This window comes from Mesoplodon mirus (assembly GCF_964341445.2).
Source record: "Mesoplodon mirus genome assembly, chromosome: 2".
Lineage (NCBI taxonomy): Eukaryota > Metazoa > Chordata > Mammalia > Artiodactyla > Ziphiidae > Mesoplodon > Mesoplodon mirus.
The window spans coordinates 92469079-92488489 of record NC_138977.1 but is presented as its reverse complement, the minus strand read 5'-3'; the positions used below and the strand labels follow the sequence as shown (position 1 = coordinate 92488489).

General features: G+C 41.4%; 1 protein-coding gene across 1 annotated transcript in view; it reads left to right on the top strand.

The window, feature by feature from the left end:
- Positions 1–19411, top strand: part of KDR (kinase insert domain receptor) — a 45047-nt gene that overhangs the window by 10012 nt on the left and 15624 nt on the right. Inside the window, exons 5-21 of the mRNA XM_082611693.1 lie at positions 194–362; positions 1280–1419; positions 2031–2208; positions 3593–3707; positions 3798–3961; positions 5869–6025; positions 7122–7245; positions 7769–7877; positions 8703–9044; positions 11076–11222; positions 11952–12083; positions 14366–14472; positions 14901–15036; positions 15394–15498; positions 16844–16957; positions 17533–17621; positions 18217–18370. Coding sequence (XP_082467819.1) covers positions 194–362; positions 1280–1419; positions 2031–2208; positions 3593–3707; positions 3798–3961; positions 5869–6025; positions 7122–7245; positions 7769–7877; positions 8703–9044; positions 11076–11222; positions 11952–12083; positions 14366–14472; positions 14901–15036; positions 15394–15498; positions 16844–16957; positions 17533–17621; positions 18217–18370 — 2482 coding nt within the window. The remainder of the gene's footprint in view (positions 1–193; positions 363–1279; positions 1420–2030; positions 2209–3592; positions 3708–3797; positions 3962–5868; positions 6026–7121; positions 7246–7768; positions 7878–8702; positions 9045–11075; positions 11223–11951; positions 12084–14365; positions 14473–14900; positions 15037–15393; positions 15499–16843; positions 16958–17532; positions 17622–18216; positions 18371–19411) is intronic.

The window sequence follows — 19411 nt, the reverse complement described above, 5'->3', positions numbered from 1 at the left end:
ATAAATATATATATTACATGCATTGTATAACATTAAGTCAACAATGAGTTTTAAAGGAAACTTTAGGAAGGGTCAAAATGACAATAAGTAAAAGCAATTTGTATTCTTAAAATAAGATGAATTCTTTATTGTTCATGGTTTTTACTTTTGGATAGCACTTGATTAACTATTTGATATTTCTTTTTCTACCCAGAGGTATCCAGAAAAGAGGTTTGTTCCTGATGGTAACAGAATTTCCTGGGACAGCAAGAAAGGCTTCACTATTCCCAGCTACATGATCAGCTATGCTGGCATGGTCTTCTGTGAAGCAAAAATTAATGATGAAAGTTACCAGTCTATTATGTACATAGTTGTGGTTGTAGGTAAGAGGACAATTCCTTTCTGTGTCATTAATGTCAGACAATAAAGATTAGCTTCTTATATTAAGATTCTGGAGGACAAGAGATATTGAGAAATATATTATTTCAAGATTTGCTGTTAAGCAGTTCATTACATCTGCTCTTCTCTACCCAGTAAACCTATGTGCAACTGAGGTTTTTCTCCTTCCTTACCAAGACCAAGGATGAATAAGAGTTCTGTTATGGGAACGTGTTTTTTGGAAAATTCAATGTTCAGAGCATTGCTTGGCATCAAATCTTTTTTTTAAAATTATTTTATTTATTTTTTAATATGTGGTCTTATTTATTTATTTATTTATTTATTTTTGGCTGTGTTGGGTTTTCATTTCTGTGCGAGGGCTTTCTCTAGTTGCGGCAAGCGGGGGCCACTCTTCATCACGGTGCGCGGGCCTCACTATCGCGGCCTCTCTTTTTGCATAGTACAGGCTCCAGATGCGCAGGCTCAGTAGTTGTGGCTCACGGGCCTAGTTGCTCCGTGGCATGTGGGATCTTCCCAGACCAGGGTTCGAACCCGTGTCCCCTGCATCGGCAGGCAGATTCTCAACCACTGCACCACCAGGGAAGCCCCAAATTTTAATTATACGTATTTTATGGAAAGTTTGGTAACTTATTAAAGCTGGCCCCATTGACTATTGACTTCTCAGATTTTACTGCTTTTCTATCCACTGGGCTACAACATCTTTGAGATCCCTTTAGGGCTGCTTTGTGAATCTCTGTAGACCATTTTCCTGGGAGTTAACCAAGGTTTGGGGAGGCCCTCATCATTTGGGGAAAAATGATGTGACACATTTTGAAGTTGCATCATGTCTGAAAAAATGTGTGCCAAGTTATAGATTTTGGTTTCCCTCTCACTTTCTGTTTTTCCAATTTACTTGCTCCAGGGTACAAGATTTATGATGTGGTTCTGAGCCCCCCTCACGGAGTTGAGCTGTCCGTTGGAGAGAAGCTTGTCTTAAATTGTACGGCAAGAACTGAACTAAATGTGGGGATTGACTTCAACTGGGAATACCCTTCTTTGAAGGTAACACTAACAATTCAAAGCCGGACCTCCAAATACTTTGATAATAAGCTCCAACGAAGTTTGCTTGAGAAAGATAGGGACCTCTTTGGCCAGATAAAATGTAAGGGCCTTAACTTACACTAACATACACACACACACACATTTTAAGAGAACTGTAGGACATGCAGCACCGATGGAAAAAAAAAGATGCAAAACCAAGAACTCTGTCCAGCCTGTGAAGATTAGTTTTCTTTAGGGGATTATGTCTTTCTAGGTTGCATTATTTCTCTGTTCTCCAAAGTCCTTGATCTGTTTTCCCTTTAAGGGAATTTCTTTTCAAGAGGTGGCATGAGACACACTTCTCCTTAAACAGTGGTCATATTTCCTTGTGTTTCTGCAGTTTATATTGATCTCATTCCCACTATGTGAGGTTTTAAAATGCCTGATTCGGTTGATTCTATTTATTTCTCCTGAAACCACGTGTATTTGTCATCAGCATGATGATAAAAGTTCAAAGTATCTATTATTAGCATTAAATAGTGTTCACCAAAGGCCAAGACTTCTGTGGGTATCTAGAAGCTACCAGAGAATGTTATTCTGGACTTCGGAAGTTCACTAAAACTCTTTTTCAGCATCAGCATAAGAAACTTGTAAACCGGGACCTGAAAACCCAGTCTGGGAGTGAGATGAAGAAGTTTTTGAGCACCTTGACTATAGATGGTGTAACCCGGAGTGACCAAGGGTGGTACACCTGTGCCGCTTCCAGTGGGCTCATGACCAAGAGGAACAGCACATTCATCAGGGTCCATGGTAAGCTAAGATTTCCTTTGGAATTATGCTCTGCCTTGAAAAGTGAGATGATTTAAATAAAGTTAGGTCAGCTAGTGATTCCTATTTTGCTCGTTCAGAAGAGCTCTTGCTAGGAAGGCCACTTGACCTCGAGGTCAAGAGCGTAGCTTGGGATCAAATCCCAACTTTAAAGATGAGATGAGCTGATGTAGTAAGGGCTCACTACATATTACTTGTTGTTGCTATTATTATCACTATAATAAGCAGAGGGTTATTATCTAAGATCATTTTTAAATTTTCATTTGATCGCAAGGCTGAGAGGCTTCCCTGAGTAAGCATGGGCCTTGCAATTGGGGAAACCTGTATTTAGTTACGTTCTGTGGGGCTTTGAGAAAATAACTTAATTTCCCATTTATTCTTTTTCACTCACATAAATGTCTCAGTTTAGAAGATAATTTTTACGTCATCCAACTTATAGGCCTTCATAAGGGTTTGGATTTTATAATATGGGAATGCATAGAAGGGTTTTGAGCAGAGAGACACATGCTCTGGCTTATGTTTTTATAGGATCACTATGTGGGTTATTTTAATGTGAAATACTTTAAGGAAGTAAGGGCAGAAGTAGAGAGACTAGTTAGAAGGCTAATTGCAGTCATCCAGGTGAGAGATGGTGGGTGGCTTAGACAAGGGTGGTAGAAGTGGAGGTGGTCAGAAGTGACCTGATTCTGGATGTATTTTTGAAGATAGAGCCAATAGGGTTTGCCTATCAATTCCCTGGCTGTGGGATATAAGAGAAAAAGAATGGAAGATGACCTTTGCGTTTTTAGCGTGAGCAACTGAGTGAACGGTAGTTTTCTCAACTGAGATAGGGAAGATAGGAAGAGGAGTAGGTTTTGGGGACGCAGGGTTAGGTGGCTTCATTTGGAGATGTCCACTACATATCCAAGTGGAGACTTTAATATATTAACCTAGAACCCAGGGAAGTCAGGGGCAGGAGGTATAGATTTAGGAGGAATGTGTAATTGACAAGAGGAAGGTGTTGGTAAAGAGAAGAGGTCTGAGGACTGAGTCCTGGGGCACCTGGGAGGTATGTATAGGGTGTCGTGGGAGCAGAGGAGATGTAGGGAAAGCGTCACCGAGAAGCAAATGCTTGAGTTGAGTGAGATTTGAGTGCTCGGTAGACTTGTGGAGCAGACTGGGGAGTGAGAGAAAAGCTAACGCAGAGACCACAGGTGAGGGACAACCTGGAGTGGGACCTGTAGAAGGGTGAGATGGGGACTCTCTGAACAGCAGTGACTCAGACCCCCAAGGTCTTTGACTCTTCACTTGACATGAAACACTAAACCAAATGGCCGTTTATAAGAAGTTGCCATTTATGAGAAAAATGATTTTTATTTTCTTCCAGAAAAACCTTTTGTTGCTTTTGGTAGTGGCATGGAATCTTTGGTGGAAGCCACCGTGGGAGACCGTGTCAGAGTCCCTGTGAAGTGCCTTGGTTACCCTCCTCCAGAAATAAAATGGTAACGACTGGAAATAAATGCAAAGCCTTGTTCCACGTGAAAGCAAATCCTTAGATTGGACCCATTTCTGGGATTTGTTTTTCCCCACAGGTATAAAAATGGAAGACCCATTGAGTCCAATCACACAATTAAAGTGGGGCACGTACTGACTATTATGGAAGTGAGTGAAAAAGATACAGGAAATTACACTGTCATCCTTACCAATCCCATTTCAAAGGAGAAACAGAGCCACGTGGTATCTCTGGTTGTGAATGGTGAGTCCATTCAGTTTTCCTTTTCTTTATCTATTATAAAGAGTATGATTATGTCCTCCAGAACGGCCAGGCCACCATTCCTTTGGTGTCTCTGCCTCACTTACATCATGAGTAGCTCTGGTGTATAAAAATGATCCAGGACAGTGCGACTGAAGTGAGGTGTGGGGCAGTATGCTCTGGACACGTTTGCTTAAGAGGCCATGCGAATGAAACAGTTGGTGGTCGGACTTGAGCCTAAAGCAGATGGTTCAGCTGATGGCTAAATGCTGTGACATAAGAGTGCCCACAGGGACAGTCATCAGGTTCCAGTTGCAGTACCTTTGAATTGTGCTCCTGGCATGCAAATGTTTAAGACTCTTCTTGAATTTTGTGGAAGCTTCTAGTTTGATTTGGGGGTTGATGTATCAGTGATGCATAGGCAGATTCCAATGCAGAAGGCTTTTGCAGGTGGACACTGTTGGCTGGTTGGAAGTGTTTTAATTTTTTTTTCAACAGGAGTCTGGGATCTGACTCTGAGGCTGTAAAGGGGGAGATATTAAGTTTTTGATTTAAGAATGATTTGAATTTTATTTTTCCAAACTGAAAGATACTTATTTACAATAAGGACTCTGCGTGGGGAGGAAAAGGGCATCATGGTCAAGTAAATGTGGGAGATACTAAGTTGATGGACATAGTATACTGCCATTCTCCAGTGGTGGGTGGGAGACATAGAGTAGCCAAGGTTTAACAAATTTATTTGACCAGAGCACCCCTCCCCCATACATCCATTACTATCTTGCTCCAAACACAGGTTGGGAAATGCCTCTCTGTTGTAATTCTTTGTGCTTTCTACTGTCATGGCAGATTAAAACTTCAAGATCTTCTCATGTGACATTAAGGTGCTTCCCTGTATATCCTGCTAAGCTCTGTATGTCTGCTGAGCTTGGCTTCGTTTCTTTGCTGGGACATCAGCTTCGGGGAGTATTTTAAAGATAACAGGTTCCAGAAATGTCACTTAGGAGCCACTTGGGTGTAGGAGTTTGGGGAGTATAGAGAAGCTGGGAAGCTGAAAAGTAGGGTGGGGAGAAGGAAAGGAACAAGAAATAAAGATGTAAAAATGGACAGTGAATAACTCTATCTCATTCATCCAGGAAGTCACTAAATGTTTGATTCACCCTAGCATTTACCCTGCTCTATAAAACAAAGATAAAAAAAGAAGTCAAGGTTTGAAAGTATAATCTGAGGCTTTAGGTTGGTAGTGATGAGAAGATAGTTTCACATTAATGACTTTGGAGCCAAAAAAAGAAAAAGAGAAAAAAGGGAGAGAAGGAGGAAAAGACAGGGAAGGAATGGAGGGAGGAAGGGAAGAAAACAAGAAAGGGTGGGAGAGAGGAGGGGAGAAAGGAAGGAAGGGGAAGAAGGAGGGAGAGATGGCGAAGCAGGCATGGTGGGTGACCTTGGGCAAGTCATTTCACTTTTTAATTTTTCCCATGTATAAAGTGGAGGACAATAACAGTGGCTGTGAGGATTAAATGAATTAATTGATGTAAAGCACTTAGAACAATGCTCAGTACATAATACATGTACTTACTGTATTATTCACAACTATTTTCTTCCTGGAGCCTTGTCTGATCTTGTGAAATTGGGAGGATGAGGAGAACTATCTCTGTAATGTAGATGAGAAAAAGGTGAGGCACACGGTGGCGAGACCGGTACAAAGTCACTCAACTTACTAGTTTATTATTATTGTTATCATGAGTATCACTAGAAGTCAGGTGTCCTGTTTCCAAATCTAGATGTTCTTGGAAAAAGCAAATGGGGGCAAAAATTCTATGCTTGGAAAAACACAGGTTTTAATTGCTGAGAACTTCTACTTTCCATTCCTCAAAGCTGATTAGCAATTCAAAAGCTGTCTTTCCCATCTCCAGTCCCACCCCAGATTGGTGAGAAATCTCTGATCTCTCCCGTGGACTCTTACCAGTATGGCACCTCCCAAACGCTGACGTGCACGGTCTATGCCGTTCCTCCCCCCAGTCACATCCACTGGTACTGGCAGCTGGAAACAGAGTGTACCTACCAGCCCACGTGAGTAGGGCCACACCCTTTTTTTCCTGCTCTTTTGCATTTAAAAAAATATTTATTCATTTGTTTTATTTTTAGATTCCACATGTAAGTGGTATCGTAACAGTATTTGTTTTTGTCTGGCTCACTTAGTATGATAACCTCTAGGTCCACCCATGTTGCTGCAAATGGCATTATTTCATTCTTTATATGGCAGCGTAGTATTCCACTGTATATATGTACCACATCTTCTTTATCTATTCCTCTGTCGATGGACATAGCCAAGCTATGATATGACACCATTCTAAGCCAAGAAGACTATCTCTAAGAAGGTTATCCCTCAAGTGGTACTCTTAATCTCCTTCCGTCTTTCTCTGTGCTTACGTCTTTAGGAGATGTCGTTCCTTGGGGTATCCCGCTTTGAGATTAGCTAGCTCTCTCTTCAGGTTGGCCCTGATGTCCATCTCTCTGAATGCAATTTCTTTGCTCACTTTGTTAATTGCCAGTCTTTGGTTTTTCTCCTTATGCCAATCAACCAGTGAATACCACAGTCTCCTTATCTGTGAGAAGGTACATCTCAGAGGAAGTGCTGATGGATGCAAGGGAGCGGTAGACCTCGGAGCCTCAGGCCTGGCTTATCAGGTCCTAACACAAGTCCAGACATCCTTAGGAAAAAAAACAAGTCACCCACCACCACCCTAAGCAGTTCACTTCCTGTTGTTGTTTTTGAGATGGCCTCTATTAGTTTCTTCCTCAGATGCTGACCATTTCCTACACAAAGGCCACAGTCCCAGGGAGATTAAGAAGCCCAATGGCTTCTTAGTTTCCTTGCCTTCCTTTGAACTAAATTAACTTGAATTGTCTTGTCGATCCAATTTATGAATGGAGGTTTGTTCCCAGAATAGCTGCTTCCCTCCTGTATCCTGAATGAATCTACCTAGAACCTTTTCCTTCATTGCCGAGGCCTATTTTTAATTGGCGCCAAGTCTTGTAACATGGTAGGGTGCGTTGGAAGTTATTTCGAAGAACGTAATAACCAAAGTCTGACTCCTTTCCTTGCTACTGATATGAATTTAAAAAAAATTAAGTCATGATATCATCTGTTACCTCTTTCTTTTAGCCAAGCTGCCTTAACGACAAACCCACATACCTGTAAAGAATGGAGAAACGTGGAGAACTTCCAGGGGGGAAACAAAATTGAAGTCAACAAAAATCAGTTTGCCCTAATTGAAGGAAAAAACAAAGTGAGTTTGAAGTTCTTTAATTTGAAAATCTGTCTCTCTTTTATGGAAGGATGGAGTGAAAGCAGGGTAAAATAATATCAATGTGTGAGGAATATTGGCGATTGATCATCAAATAAATTGGATGATAAAATACTAGCATGTTAAGTCAGTTTGAAAACACCATTAACTTTTAGAAACACCATTGACTTATTGTTACTGTATCAGAGAAAAATAAAACACATATTCCATTAACTCTGTACATGGGATGTATGGTAATTCTGATTTTATAAACATGAAAATGAGAAAACGTATGTAATGTTGTATTAAAACACATTCTTTATTCCATGGTTTCCAAAGCTCGTTTTGTATGATGTGTGAGCTGCACCAGCATAATTATAATTGCACAGATTTGAGCGTGGTCAGTGCTCAAGTGTGAATGGAGTAGGCAGGTCGCAGCAGTGGTGGGGGATGCTGAATTTTAGTCTGAATGCACGTGCATAAACACAGCCTCCATTGTTTATGGCCTGGGATTTGTTTTTTTCAGACTGTAAGTACCCTTGTTATCCAAGCAGCCAATGTATCTGCTTTGTACAAATGTGAAGCAGTGAACAAAGCTGGGAGAGGAGAGAGGGTTATCTCCTTCCACGTGACCAGTAAGTGCTCTCCAGGGGCTGGGCTGTCTGATACTCTGTTGTCCTGGCCATTCCCATGAGTGGCGTGGCTTTAGGAAGGGGAGTTGGATGGCTAATTGATGCTTTTGTTCATAAAGGAGAGTTCCTCAGGTAGCTCCTGGGCTCACGTGAAGTCAGTACATCTGACTTCACAGGAGAGGGAGCGTGGGTTCACACGTGCTTTTGAAGCTCAGGTCCTGCGTGATATTTTTGTCTTTGTCATCAGAGTGCAGCACAGTGCTTGGCTTAGCGAGGCTCAGTCAACGTTTCTGCACTTGCTATTGAACAGCTGACGAGGTTGGGTTTTGGGGAGGCAATTGTAATGACATTGGAGCAGTGCCTTCCCAATACCACCGACTTTGTTCATCTTAATTTTATGGCTCAGCTTTAGCTGACTGGATGGAATAAAATATTTCAGTTTTAGCTAATTCACTGTAATAAACATAGCTTTCCTGTCAGTGAGTGTTATATATTAATGAGGAATTAATTTTTTAAATCCCAAGTTATAATTATCTGCTTTGAATTGGGGAGGGGGGTTAAATCTTAAAAACCGTGCTTAGAGCTCAAAGTGGAGATTTCATATATATCTGAGGAATTCATTTACATTTCCAAATAATGTATTTTGGCAAAATAATACATTTTGAATCTGGAATTGTCCAGTTTGGTTGTCTCCTTGTATTCCATCGTCTGGGAATGCCAGAGCTTCACTTCTCTTGTTGCTCTATCACAGACTGAAGGCAACAAGGAAGCAATAGTGTGCTGCCCAAGTTAAATCACTGTCTTCTAAGCGTGGGTTTTACATTTCAGGGGGTCCTGAAATCACTTTGCAACCCGGCACCCAGCCCACCGAGCAGGAGAGCGTGTCTCTGTGGTGCTCCGCGGACAGAACTATGTTTGAGAACCTCACGTGGTACAAACTTGGCCCACAGGCTCTGCCCATCCACGTGGGAGAGCTGCCCACGCCTGTCTGCAAGAACTTGGATGCTCTTTGGAGAATGAATGCCACGATGATCTCTAATAGCACAAATGACATTTTGATCATGGAGCTGCAGAATGCATCCCTGCAGGACCAAGGAGACTACATCTGCTTTGCTCAGGACAGGAAGACCAAGAAAAGACATTGCGTGGCCAGGCAGCTTACAGTCCTAGGTAGGGAGGTAACTCTGGACCATCCAGAAGCAGTTGGGATGCCGTAAATGTAATGCTTTCAGGGGCTGTGTGAAGATTGTCCTCTAGCAGCTTATGAAGTAGACCGGTGAGCACTTATCTTGCGGAAAGTCCTCAAGTCAGAAGGAAGCTAATCATGGTGAAGTGATGTATTAAAAAGAGAAAATAGCCCCATTCTTTCCAACCCTGATGGTGGGGTCACTCACAACTATCTACAAGGGATTCCCCTAAACCAGGGAAGTTTCTGCCTCATTCTTGGGCATTCAGTTATTTAGATAGACACGTATTTGTGAATGCCTACCATGAGCTAGGAGGGTGCCGGAAGTTCATAGTGGTGGACAGAGTGAGAACACAGACAACTGCTGGGCTGTGGAGTACAGTGAGGTCTCTGTGTCCATGAGCACAGGGGTTGTTTCTGTTCTACTGCTTGCTGAGCTCCAGGCATAGAACATAATGGCACATACTGCGTGCTTGATAAGACATCTGCTGCATGAAGAGTGTGGTGGTGGGGTTGTTTAAGACCTGTGAGAGCCTCTGAGAGGGATGCTGCACTCAGTGCCTGTACCTCTGGTACAGCTCACGGTCAATGAAATGAGCATTTTAGTGCGCAGAAAGCTTTGTAAATGCCACACCAAGCCACTCTCTACACCTCCTCTAACCCTATGCCTTGCACAAAATCCATGCAGACACGGCTCTGTCTCTGGGGAAATCAGTCAAATTTGGGGAGTTTCTCTGTGCTCTCTCCTTCCATTTTCTCCTCCCCCTAGTGTCCCTTCCTAGTTTCTAGGATGCATGTGTTCTGTTTTTTGTTTGTTTGTTTGTTTTTAACTGTCGGGAAGGGGGAACTGCCCAGATAAACTAATTTATACCAAAGTTTTAGAGGAATAATATTTTCAAAGGCCTTGACATATTTTAAGAGGTATTTTCGAACAGGCACTAGGACAGATTTTGCTAGTGTTGAGACTCTGGTGTCAGAAGAAGAGATGTTTTCGAGTGAAGTCATCCCAAGGCCCTTCAAATCACACCCCATATATGATCATGGTTTTTCTGTTCATCTTGGTGACTGGTCTGGTTTCAAGCTAATGAAAAAAATTCAGAAAGAGATGTGAAGGAGGTTCCTGGCTTTGCCATGCCCAGGAAATACATGCTCACAATGAGCTGGTTTGCTCTCTAAGGACTCCCAAGTTGTTTTCCAAAAATTATTCTTGGAAATAGACTAGAGTCCATTTGCTTAAGCCCCAGCGTAGTTCACCATTGAGGTAATCTAATTTTGCTAAATGTTGAAGTGGATTCTTTCAGCAGGATTCTTTTCGATGTTCAGTTGGTTTGGACAAGATATTTCCACAGCACTTTGATGATTCGTAGGAAAGGTTAAATCTAAAGTTGTCCTGTACATTTAAATGAGTACCTATGGGCTTCATTTTTTTTTAATCTTTGACTTTCCTTAGGGTATCATTGTTTTGTCTGTGTTTTAGTGGAAATGCTGAGTTCAACTGTTTACTTAGTTATAGGGACTGGGATAAGTTGTTTAACCCCTTTCATCTGCAAAATAAGGCTAATACTGCCCACCATAGGGTTGATAGTGAAAAACAGAAACAGGACAAGTGAGTTTTGTAAAAAGTACCAAATAAGTATAGGCATTCTTTGTTGAATTACACTGAAGTCATGTACTTTCCAAGAGAAACATGGCAGACTTCTTGTGTGTCACTGGCTAGAATTTATTTATTTATTTGGAGGGAAGTCAAGGGTGACAACTTTTATTTTGTGATGTGATTACCAGCTTGAATCACTAATATGAATGTTCAAAGAGATGCAGTAATCTGTCTGAACTGACTGACTTGTTTCATTTAACTTTACGCCATGAACAATGCTCCAGTTATCAACCTCTGTGTATTTTCGGCTTAGTAAATTAACAGTTTACTAAATGGTTTAATAGTTTACTGATATGAAAACCACTTCAAAACTTATAACTAAATGTCCTATGATTTTTTGTGTGTGTGTGCGTGTGCATAGAGCGCATGGCACCCACAATCACAGGAAACCTGGAGAACCAGACAACAAGTATTGGTGAAACCATCGAAGTTTCGTGCACAGCGTCTGGGAATCCCCCTCCACAGATTACGTGGTTTAAAGATAATGAGACGCTTGTGGAAGATTCAGGTGAATAGAGCATGTTGGTCTCTTTTTGGCTGCAAAATCTTCCTAGAGATATTAACTAAAATCTATATTATTTCTTTCTTAAAAAAATTATTTATTTACTCATTTATTTATTTATTTTTATTAAGGTATATCTATGTACAATATTATTTAAATTGCAGGTGGGCAGCATAGTGAGTCTCAATTTTTAAAGATTATTCTCCATTTATAGTTATAAAATATTGACTGTATCCCCTGTGCTGTACAATATATCCTTGTAGCTTATTTATTTTATACATAGTAGTTTGCACCTCTTAATCCCCTACCCCTATCTTGCCTCCCTCTCCCCTGTCCCCTCTCCCCACTGGTCACCACTAGTTTGTTCCCTATATCTGTGAGTCTGTTCCTTTTTTGTTATATTCACTAGTTTGTTTTATTTTTTAGATTCCACATAGAAGTGGCATACAGTATAAAATTCATATGGTTTCTTGATTTGTTTTAGGTAGAACAGAAAGCAATGTTACTGTCCATGGTCTGGCTCATCTCATAGACTCGGAACCCGAGTATGCAGAGCCTGCTGAATTCTCATGGAAGCCAGGGGTGCTGAGACAGCAGTTGACCCTGTATGACTCTGTTTAGAGTTAGATAATAGCCCAAGATAAAGGGAAACATTTACATGAAAAATATTTTTGTCCTGAAAAACTCTACCAGACCACGTCATAAATAAAAACCATCATTTTCCCCCTTTCTCAGGCATCGTGCTAAAAGATGGGAACCGGAACCTAACTATCCGCAGGGTGAGGAAGGAGGATGAAGGCCTGTACACCTGCCAGGCATGCAGTGTTCTCGGGTGTGCAAAAGTGGAGGCGTTTTTCATAGTGGAAGGTCAGTGGGAATTCATAAACGATCAGGTGGTTTTTAAAAATTAGCTTGTATCTTATATATACTCATATACTTTGGGCAGGAGGGTTATGGGTGGTTTTAATATTCTTTGTACTTTGTATGTTTTCTACTGTAAGTATATGTTATTTTAACCAGAAAACATAATTAATGTTATTTTAATTCTGCTCTCATCACATTTCTATCCCCGCAGTTCTCACTGTGGAAAAATTCTTAGCCAGGCGGGTGGAATGTCCTCCTTTCCCTGATTCTTTCTTCATATGAATGGCTTAATTAACTTGTTATGAAAATTATGCCTCTATATTTATTAGGTAGAATTGCTGCCTAGTCATGAAAGTCGGTGCTATCTAGATAGTCACAAAGGTTCATAGTTTTTATTGGACTAAAGATAATTAAGATTCATTTGTAAACAATAGACCATTGCTTCTCTGAAATGGAAAATTTGGGGGTCTTATCTAAATGTGTATGCAGGAATGATGTGAAATCTGGCATTTTCTCAGATGGGAAAGGTGAATTTGTGACAGAATATTTTATCTTCAAAAGTTTATTCCTATGTCTTTTTAAAAATAACCCATCAGGGGACAATGAAACTGTATTATGTGGGTGAAGGAATGGTATGCAAGGGGAAAAGAGAGGGGTGGTGATAGATGGAGGAACTGATGGATTTCTAGGCACTCATCCTAATTTGTCTCTCAAAGACTAGATATTAGTCCCTTTAGTCTGTCAAATCTATGTTGCCAAGTATTACATCTCAGTACCTTGACTTCTTTTCAAATCTATAGGCTTATTACCATTTTGTAAACTGCAATTGCAAATAAAGATTTCAAGTGGCATGGTGGTTTTGTCACTTTCAAAGTGCTACATGTTTTAGGCAAAATCCTAAGGGAGACTTCCAGTTCTCTCCCATGCTTTGCCTCAGCTCTGTTAGCTGTCTGCACCTGGTTACCAAGAGGCCTAACTAGGTAACCTTGGCACAGAGATTGTATTTACTTCTCACCAGAAGAGAATATTAAGAAAGGAAGAGGTAAATATTTAATGCTCCTGCTACTTTCCCAAATGTTCATATGGGAATATTAATACACCAACTTATATAGAGAGTTGAATCTTTGAACTTTTTACTATGAACAAACAGACTTTTAAATCTCTATGTATAAATAGAGAATTCCTTCAGTAAGACCACCAGAGAAACAAAATCTACTTCCAAGCATACTTGGTGCTTGTCTCTCAACTATAACTCTTATTTTGCTAACTAATTAATTACTTGTCTTTCTGTCTTCTTGAGGCTGACTGAGCCACTCTCACAGCTTGTGGCCCAGTTTGATTCACACTGCACTCATCCAGTGGGAGACCCTAAGTGATAATTGCTTCCTTATCACCACTGTGCTAATCACTCTTGGTTGAAAGCCTCCTCTGGGCTTAATTTTCCCCACTCAGAGCTGTCCTCTGGAGTCCTGAACATCTGCAGCTTTCCTTGCTGACCTCCAGCTTTTTCTCTTCTCTTTCCTTTCCTGAGTATGTTTAAACTCATACTGCCAGGCCACACCTGAGGCACTCACCTCAGCTCTTTCTCTTTCCTCACTGAGGCTCCTGCCACACAAGGATGGGGTAGTGAAATGTTAGCCAGTGTTGGACAGACCTTGTTTAACTCTTGACCATTCCATCAACTTGCTGTGTGCCCTTGATGAAGTAGCTTAACCTCTCTCAGCTTGCTTCTCCATCTGAAAACTGAGAGTTATTGAGAAGACTGAGTGACATGACATATCTAAAGTGATGAACATCTCGTAGGTGCCTAGTCACCAATAGCTCTCTGGCCAAAGGACTCCATTTATTTCCCTACTAGTTTTCTTAAACAGTCCTTCCGCAAACTCCATACAGATCAAAATATAGACCAACAGCATAAAACCAAACATTTATTTTCCCCAAATAGAATACTTTTCTTCTCTATAGAACATGATCTGGTTTTTTTCCATCAAAGTCTGCTTTTCTTCCAAATGCTTTCTCTTTGTCTTTTAGGACATTAATATTTCTCTTTTAATTACTTTAGAATTTTACTGTTGGAAGTTTTCATGAGCAATGTTTTGCAAACTTTAAATTATCCATTAAGAATATTATAAACTCCATTCAAGTTATAGGTTTGTGACTATCATTGTCTAGGATTTTCCTGAGTTGGTAAGATTGAGATTTTGCTTTAGTGTGGAACTTTGTTATTTTATATCAAAAGGTATGAGTTTCCAGTTGTTGATGCTCATTCATTTGTGTCTTTCCAGGTGCCCAGGAAAAGACAAACTTGGAAGTCATTATTCTAGTAGGCACTGCAGTGATTGCCATGTTCTTCTGGCTACTTCTTGTCATCGTTCTACGGACCGTTAAGCGGGTAACAAAATCATTTCCCTTCCGTCCCATGCACGTTGGTTTTCATGATTAATGAAAGCTGACTGGGGTTCTTTGAGTTGATTCTTCCCATTGTTATTGGCTCAATAGGCACAATTTTATTTCTATACAATAACCTTCTTACCCACTTGCTTTTGGCTAGACCACTGGGCTTTAATTGATAGAAGCAACAAGAGAAGAAATGGGCTTGGACTGTCTAGTGTAATTAAGATTTAAGAATTAAATTCTGAGCTCATTTGGGGGTCGAGGGGACACTGGGAGCAGAATTATAATAGGACTACTCTCACACACTATGAGCCATTTAGAAAATGAGACACCAAGAATGGGGCTTCTATAAACAACAATAACAAGCACAGAGAACAACAGCCAGACAACAGGGTGTGTGTGACCGGAAGGAGCAATGCTTTCCAGGCCAGTGGAGGGGAACTGAAGACGGGCTACTTATCCATCGTCATGGATCCAGACGAACTCCCCCTGGATGAGCACTGTGAGCGCCTGCCTTATGATGCCAGCAAATGGGAATTCCCCAGAGACCGGCTGAAACTAGGTGTGTTTTCAAGTGCTATTAATTTGATGTTGGGTTTACCAGGCCATCTCTTCCTCTTTTAGGCTAGTGACAAATCTAGTCTATTTAAATGTTGGCGCCTGGTTCAGAAAATTCATCCCATCTCTTGAATTTGAGTAATCGTCCATTTAGTCACTTAGAAGTAGGGTCCCTGTATAATCACCCAAAGCCGGACATTTAGAGGGTGAAGAGGGAGGTATTAAATCATTAAGCCAGGACAAGGGGGTCAACTGTACTGTCCGTGATAAACTGGGATGTATGGTCACCCTGTCAAGTCAGAATCTTTGCCTATCGCTTTGTTGGTGAAATAGTCCAAGTCTGTTTTGTTGTTGACTCTAGGTAAGCCTCTTGGCCGTGGTGCCTTCGGGCAAGTGATTGAAGCAGATGCCTTTGGAATTGACAAGACAGCAACCTGCAAGACAGTGGCTGTCAAAATGTTGAAAGGTAAAAGCAAAATTCTGTGGTGATGTATCCCTCTTATCTGTTTCATCTCATCATTAAACATGATGAAAGGCTTGTATCAGTGGCTCTGTGGCTAGGTGGGCCCACTAGCCAAACATGCAGCCAGACTATACGATGCCTTTGTACAAACCAGATAAAAATTTCCTCTTTTATAGACTCATGCCAGGGTCCACAGCCTGGCAGGCAAAGTTGGGATGGATCTGAGCTCCCCTACCGCCCCACCTTGCCTGGGAGCCCTTGCACAGATCACAGCTTGTACAACTATATTTAGTAGTCTGGCTATAGGAAAAAAATACCTTGGTTACATCAAAACTGTTTTCTTAGTGTACTATAGTGCATTAGTAAGATAATTACAGACCATCAAGAAACGGAAAAAGAAATTTGATGTAATGAGTAAAAATAGCAGCATGCAAAAATCAGCATGTTCCCTAGAATTGGAATATGTAAAAGATTTTCACATATAAAAGACAATATGCAAAATAAGAATGGTTGTGCTGGGAAAAAAAAGATTAAGGGGGACATTTTTAAAATTAAAAGTTTCATAAACAATTGTTAAGCCTAATCGTAATGGAATTCTGGTCTTGCCATTTTAATTTTGCGGGGGTGATGCGTATAAAGTTCTTTGCTAGAATTCTGATGTGCTTTCATTGATGGAGACAGTGCTACTGACCCTTCGCCAATAGGTCTTGTGCATTTTGAAGGCATCTCTCTCCTTTTGCCTTTTCTCCCTTGTGGCAGAGGAGTATGTAATTTTGAGGTGACTCATCAGGGCCTGAGGTGTGGACCACGTCTGTGAATTAGAGGGAAGTGTACCAGTCTGTACAGGATCAAACTCACAGTCTTAGCCTCATTGGCCTCATGTGCCAACTGGCTTTGCCAGCTGACCCTTGTTAAGTTTCCTGCTCGGCACAGATTGGTGGGAACTCCAGCATGGCCCCTAACGCATGAGCAATACATGATGTTGCTTCCTTACGAGGAAGCACTGAAATAATCAGGCCCTAAGAAGCATAGTAAATCTGATATGTGAAAATCCAGTTTTGTAAAAGGAGAAAATCTGGGCATGATTTCATTTGCAGATGTATTCTCCACTTTGCAAAAGACCTCACAATGGCTTCCTTCAAATATCAGACATTCTGGGTGCACTTAAAGAATTTGATTTAGAATTATAAAATATAATTTATGTTTGTCTTTTAATGCAGCTAGCCTGTCAATTGGGTTACAGTTGTATTATCCCTGGAGGGAAAGTTGCACAGATGCACACAGTGCGGCATTAATCCTCCTAAGGTAATGCCTCATGTATGATTTCCCTCTTTGTTTGTATTTGTAGAAGGAGCAACTCACAGCGAACACCGAGCCCTCATGTCTGAACTCAAGATCCTCATTCATATTGGCCACCATCTCAACGTGGTCAATCTTCTTGGTGCCTGTACCAAGCCAGGGGGTGAGTGTCTAAAGATGGCTCTGGCTGTGGGATTTTGGCATATACTTTTCTGCTGGTATTTGAGGGAAACCACCCAACTCCCATGGCCTTGGTTTCCTTAACTTAGGAAACTTTGGCAGATTCCTATATATAAATATATTTCATGGAGGTTTAATGGGCACTGTAAATTATTCTAGAACGTGAATTAAAAAATACTACATCATTATAAGACAGTTTGCTACTTATGTAATAGGTGTTCAGAGGAGAAGAGTAAACTTCCCTCCAAATTTGAAAACAAAGGACTTTAAGAGTAGTCCCCTCCAAAATGGTGTCATCTCAGGTGATTGTGTTGAAAAGCAAGTGGGTGGATTTTCTTCTGAAATTTTGGTTCATCTTCTGTGGAATTGCCTTTTGGAAAAAGAAAAGTTACAATATAAGGGAATTGCAGCCAGCTGATTTCTATGATCCTGTTTCCAGTGAAAGGGTGTAGCCTCTTCTGTGATATTTTCTAGCTCTTCAATATCTTAAACACTTGGTGAGAAATGAGTGAAAATACAAATACATTTTCTCTTCTTGGTATGCTGTGCTGTCTGCAGGGCCACTCATGGTGATTGTGGAATTCTGCAAGTTTGGAAACCTGTCAACTTACTTAAGGAGCAAGAGAAATGAGTTTGTCCCCTACAAGGTATGTCATTTCCTAACTCAACTGTGGTCACATTGTAAAATGGAGAAAAACTCAAAGTGGTACAGGTTACGTTTTTTGGTAAAATTCTGCAAAGATATTGTGAGGAATCTTTTCATGTTACCTCTTGGCTGTTGTAACTTCCTCTTTTACCTTCTGGAGGACACATACTTCTCATGTTTTATTTTTGTGACTCTGATCTACTGACCCATTATAGATGATGCCAAGGAGGGGAAGGTGGGTGTGATTAAGGGTAAGGAATGACAGGTGGAAGGACAGCTCTGGATTATTCTGTCTCTGCCCTGGCCATATGTGGCCCTATAGAGTGTCAATCCCAGTGTCAAAAGTGCCCTAATGTTGGAAGTGTGTCTGAGTGAAACTTGTAACAAGGCCCTTATCTCTAAGCTAGAAAAGAGACAGGCTCTATGGAAGAAAATATATTATGTAGAACACTTGCCCAAAATTTCAGCCCAGAGATTCCATGATCCTGAAACTGATGTCTCTCATCTTCTTTTAATAGTACAATTGTTTCTATAGTTTAACTACATTGGAGAGATTTTCTGGTGTTCAAGGAGTTTGTTCATCTGTTCCTTTATAGACTAAAGGGGCACGATTCCGGCAAGGGAAAGAATATGTTGGGGAAATCACCGTGGATCCTAAACGCCGCTTGGACAGCATCACCAGTAGCCAGAGCTCAGCCAGCTCCGGATTTGTTGAGGAGAAATCCCTCAGTGATGTGGAGGAAGAGGAAGGTACCTGCCATTGCTTCCTCTGCACCGGATGCATGCTCTTGTAGGAACAGACAGGGTGACAGGGTGTTACAATGAATTTTGTCCTGGAAAAGTCCAGTATTACCTAATATTTGAAAGAGACCTAAATTTCTAGGAGGCTTTCATTCAGTCTCCCCAAAAATGAGGGGCGGAAGGTCTAAATGAGCAGCAGGCTACGTGGTGAGGCAGAATGGCTAGCCTGAGAAATCTCGGTCCCCCGGGAGGGCTAAGCAGTTGGCAACCGTCGAACCAATGCTCTTCAAGTCTTGGTTCAACATTTGTCAGCAGGAGAGGCTCGGTGCCATCTTCCGGATGGGCAAAGGAGGCTCTCTGGTGTTTGATCAGCCCCCCCATTGTCCACAGCAGTTCAGTACCACCTTGTCGGTTTCACCAGCACAACAGCAGTCCTTCAGTTAATCATACCCAACCTTCTCCAAGGCAGTATAGGCATGTGTTGTTTCTACCCCAAGTGGCTTATCAAGTCTTCCATATTTCGTCAGAAGAGTCTTGGTCAATACACTTTTCTTTATCCACTTATGCTTCCAATGATATTTTAGTGCTCTTTATGAGTGGAGCTGTGTTCCCAGCCTAAGTTTCAGGACCTCTTCCAGCTTCAGGATACACTGTATATCTGCTTCCCTCAGAAGGAGCAGAGACAGCTCCGTGGAGGTAGAGATGGGGCTTCCTGACATTTGGGTCTTCTTGAGGCATGAGCTTAGAAGAATTAAATCATGAAACAGTGGAAGAAACCTGCTTCTTTTCCCTTTGACATGAGGCCACAGAGAGAACTTAAAACTGACTTCTTTCCCATAGAAGCCAAGCAGGCAGTGTGAGGCTAGAACTTGGTCTAGAAAAGCATGGGGAGGTTGCCTGGGCCTCACATAACTGGGTGCACACTGAGTGGAGCCACTTCTGCCCTGTCCTCTCTCTCACAAAATGGTGGCCAGAGAGCTGGAAACCCAAGGGCTTGTGGGAGTTGGTCGGAGTAGAGGGGGCATTGGCCCAGAATTTTGCCTCCATTTC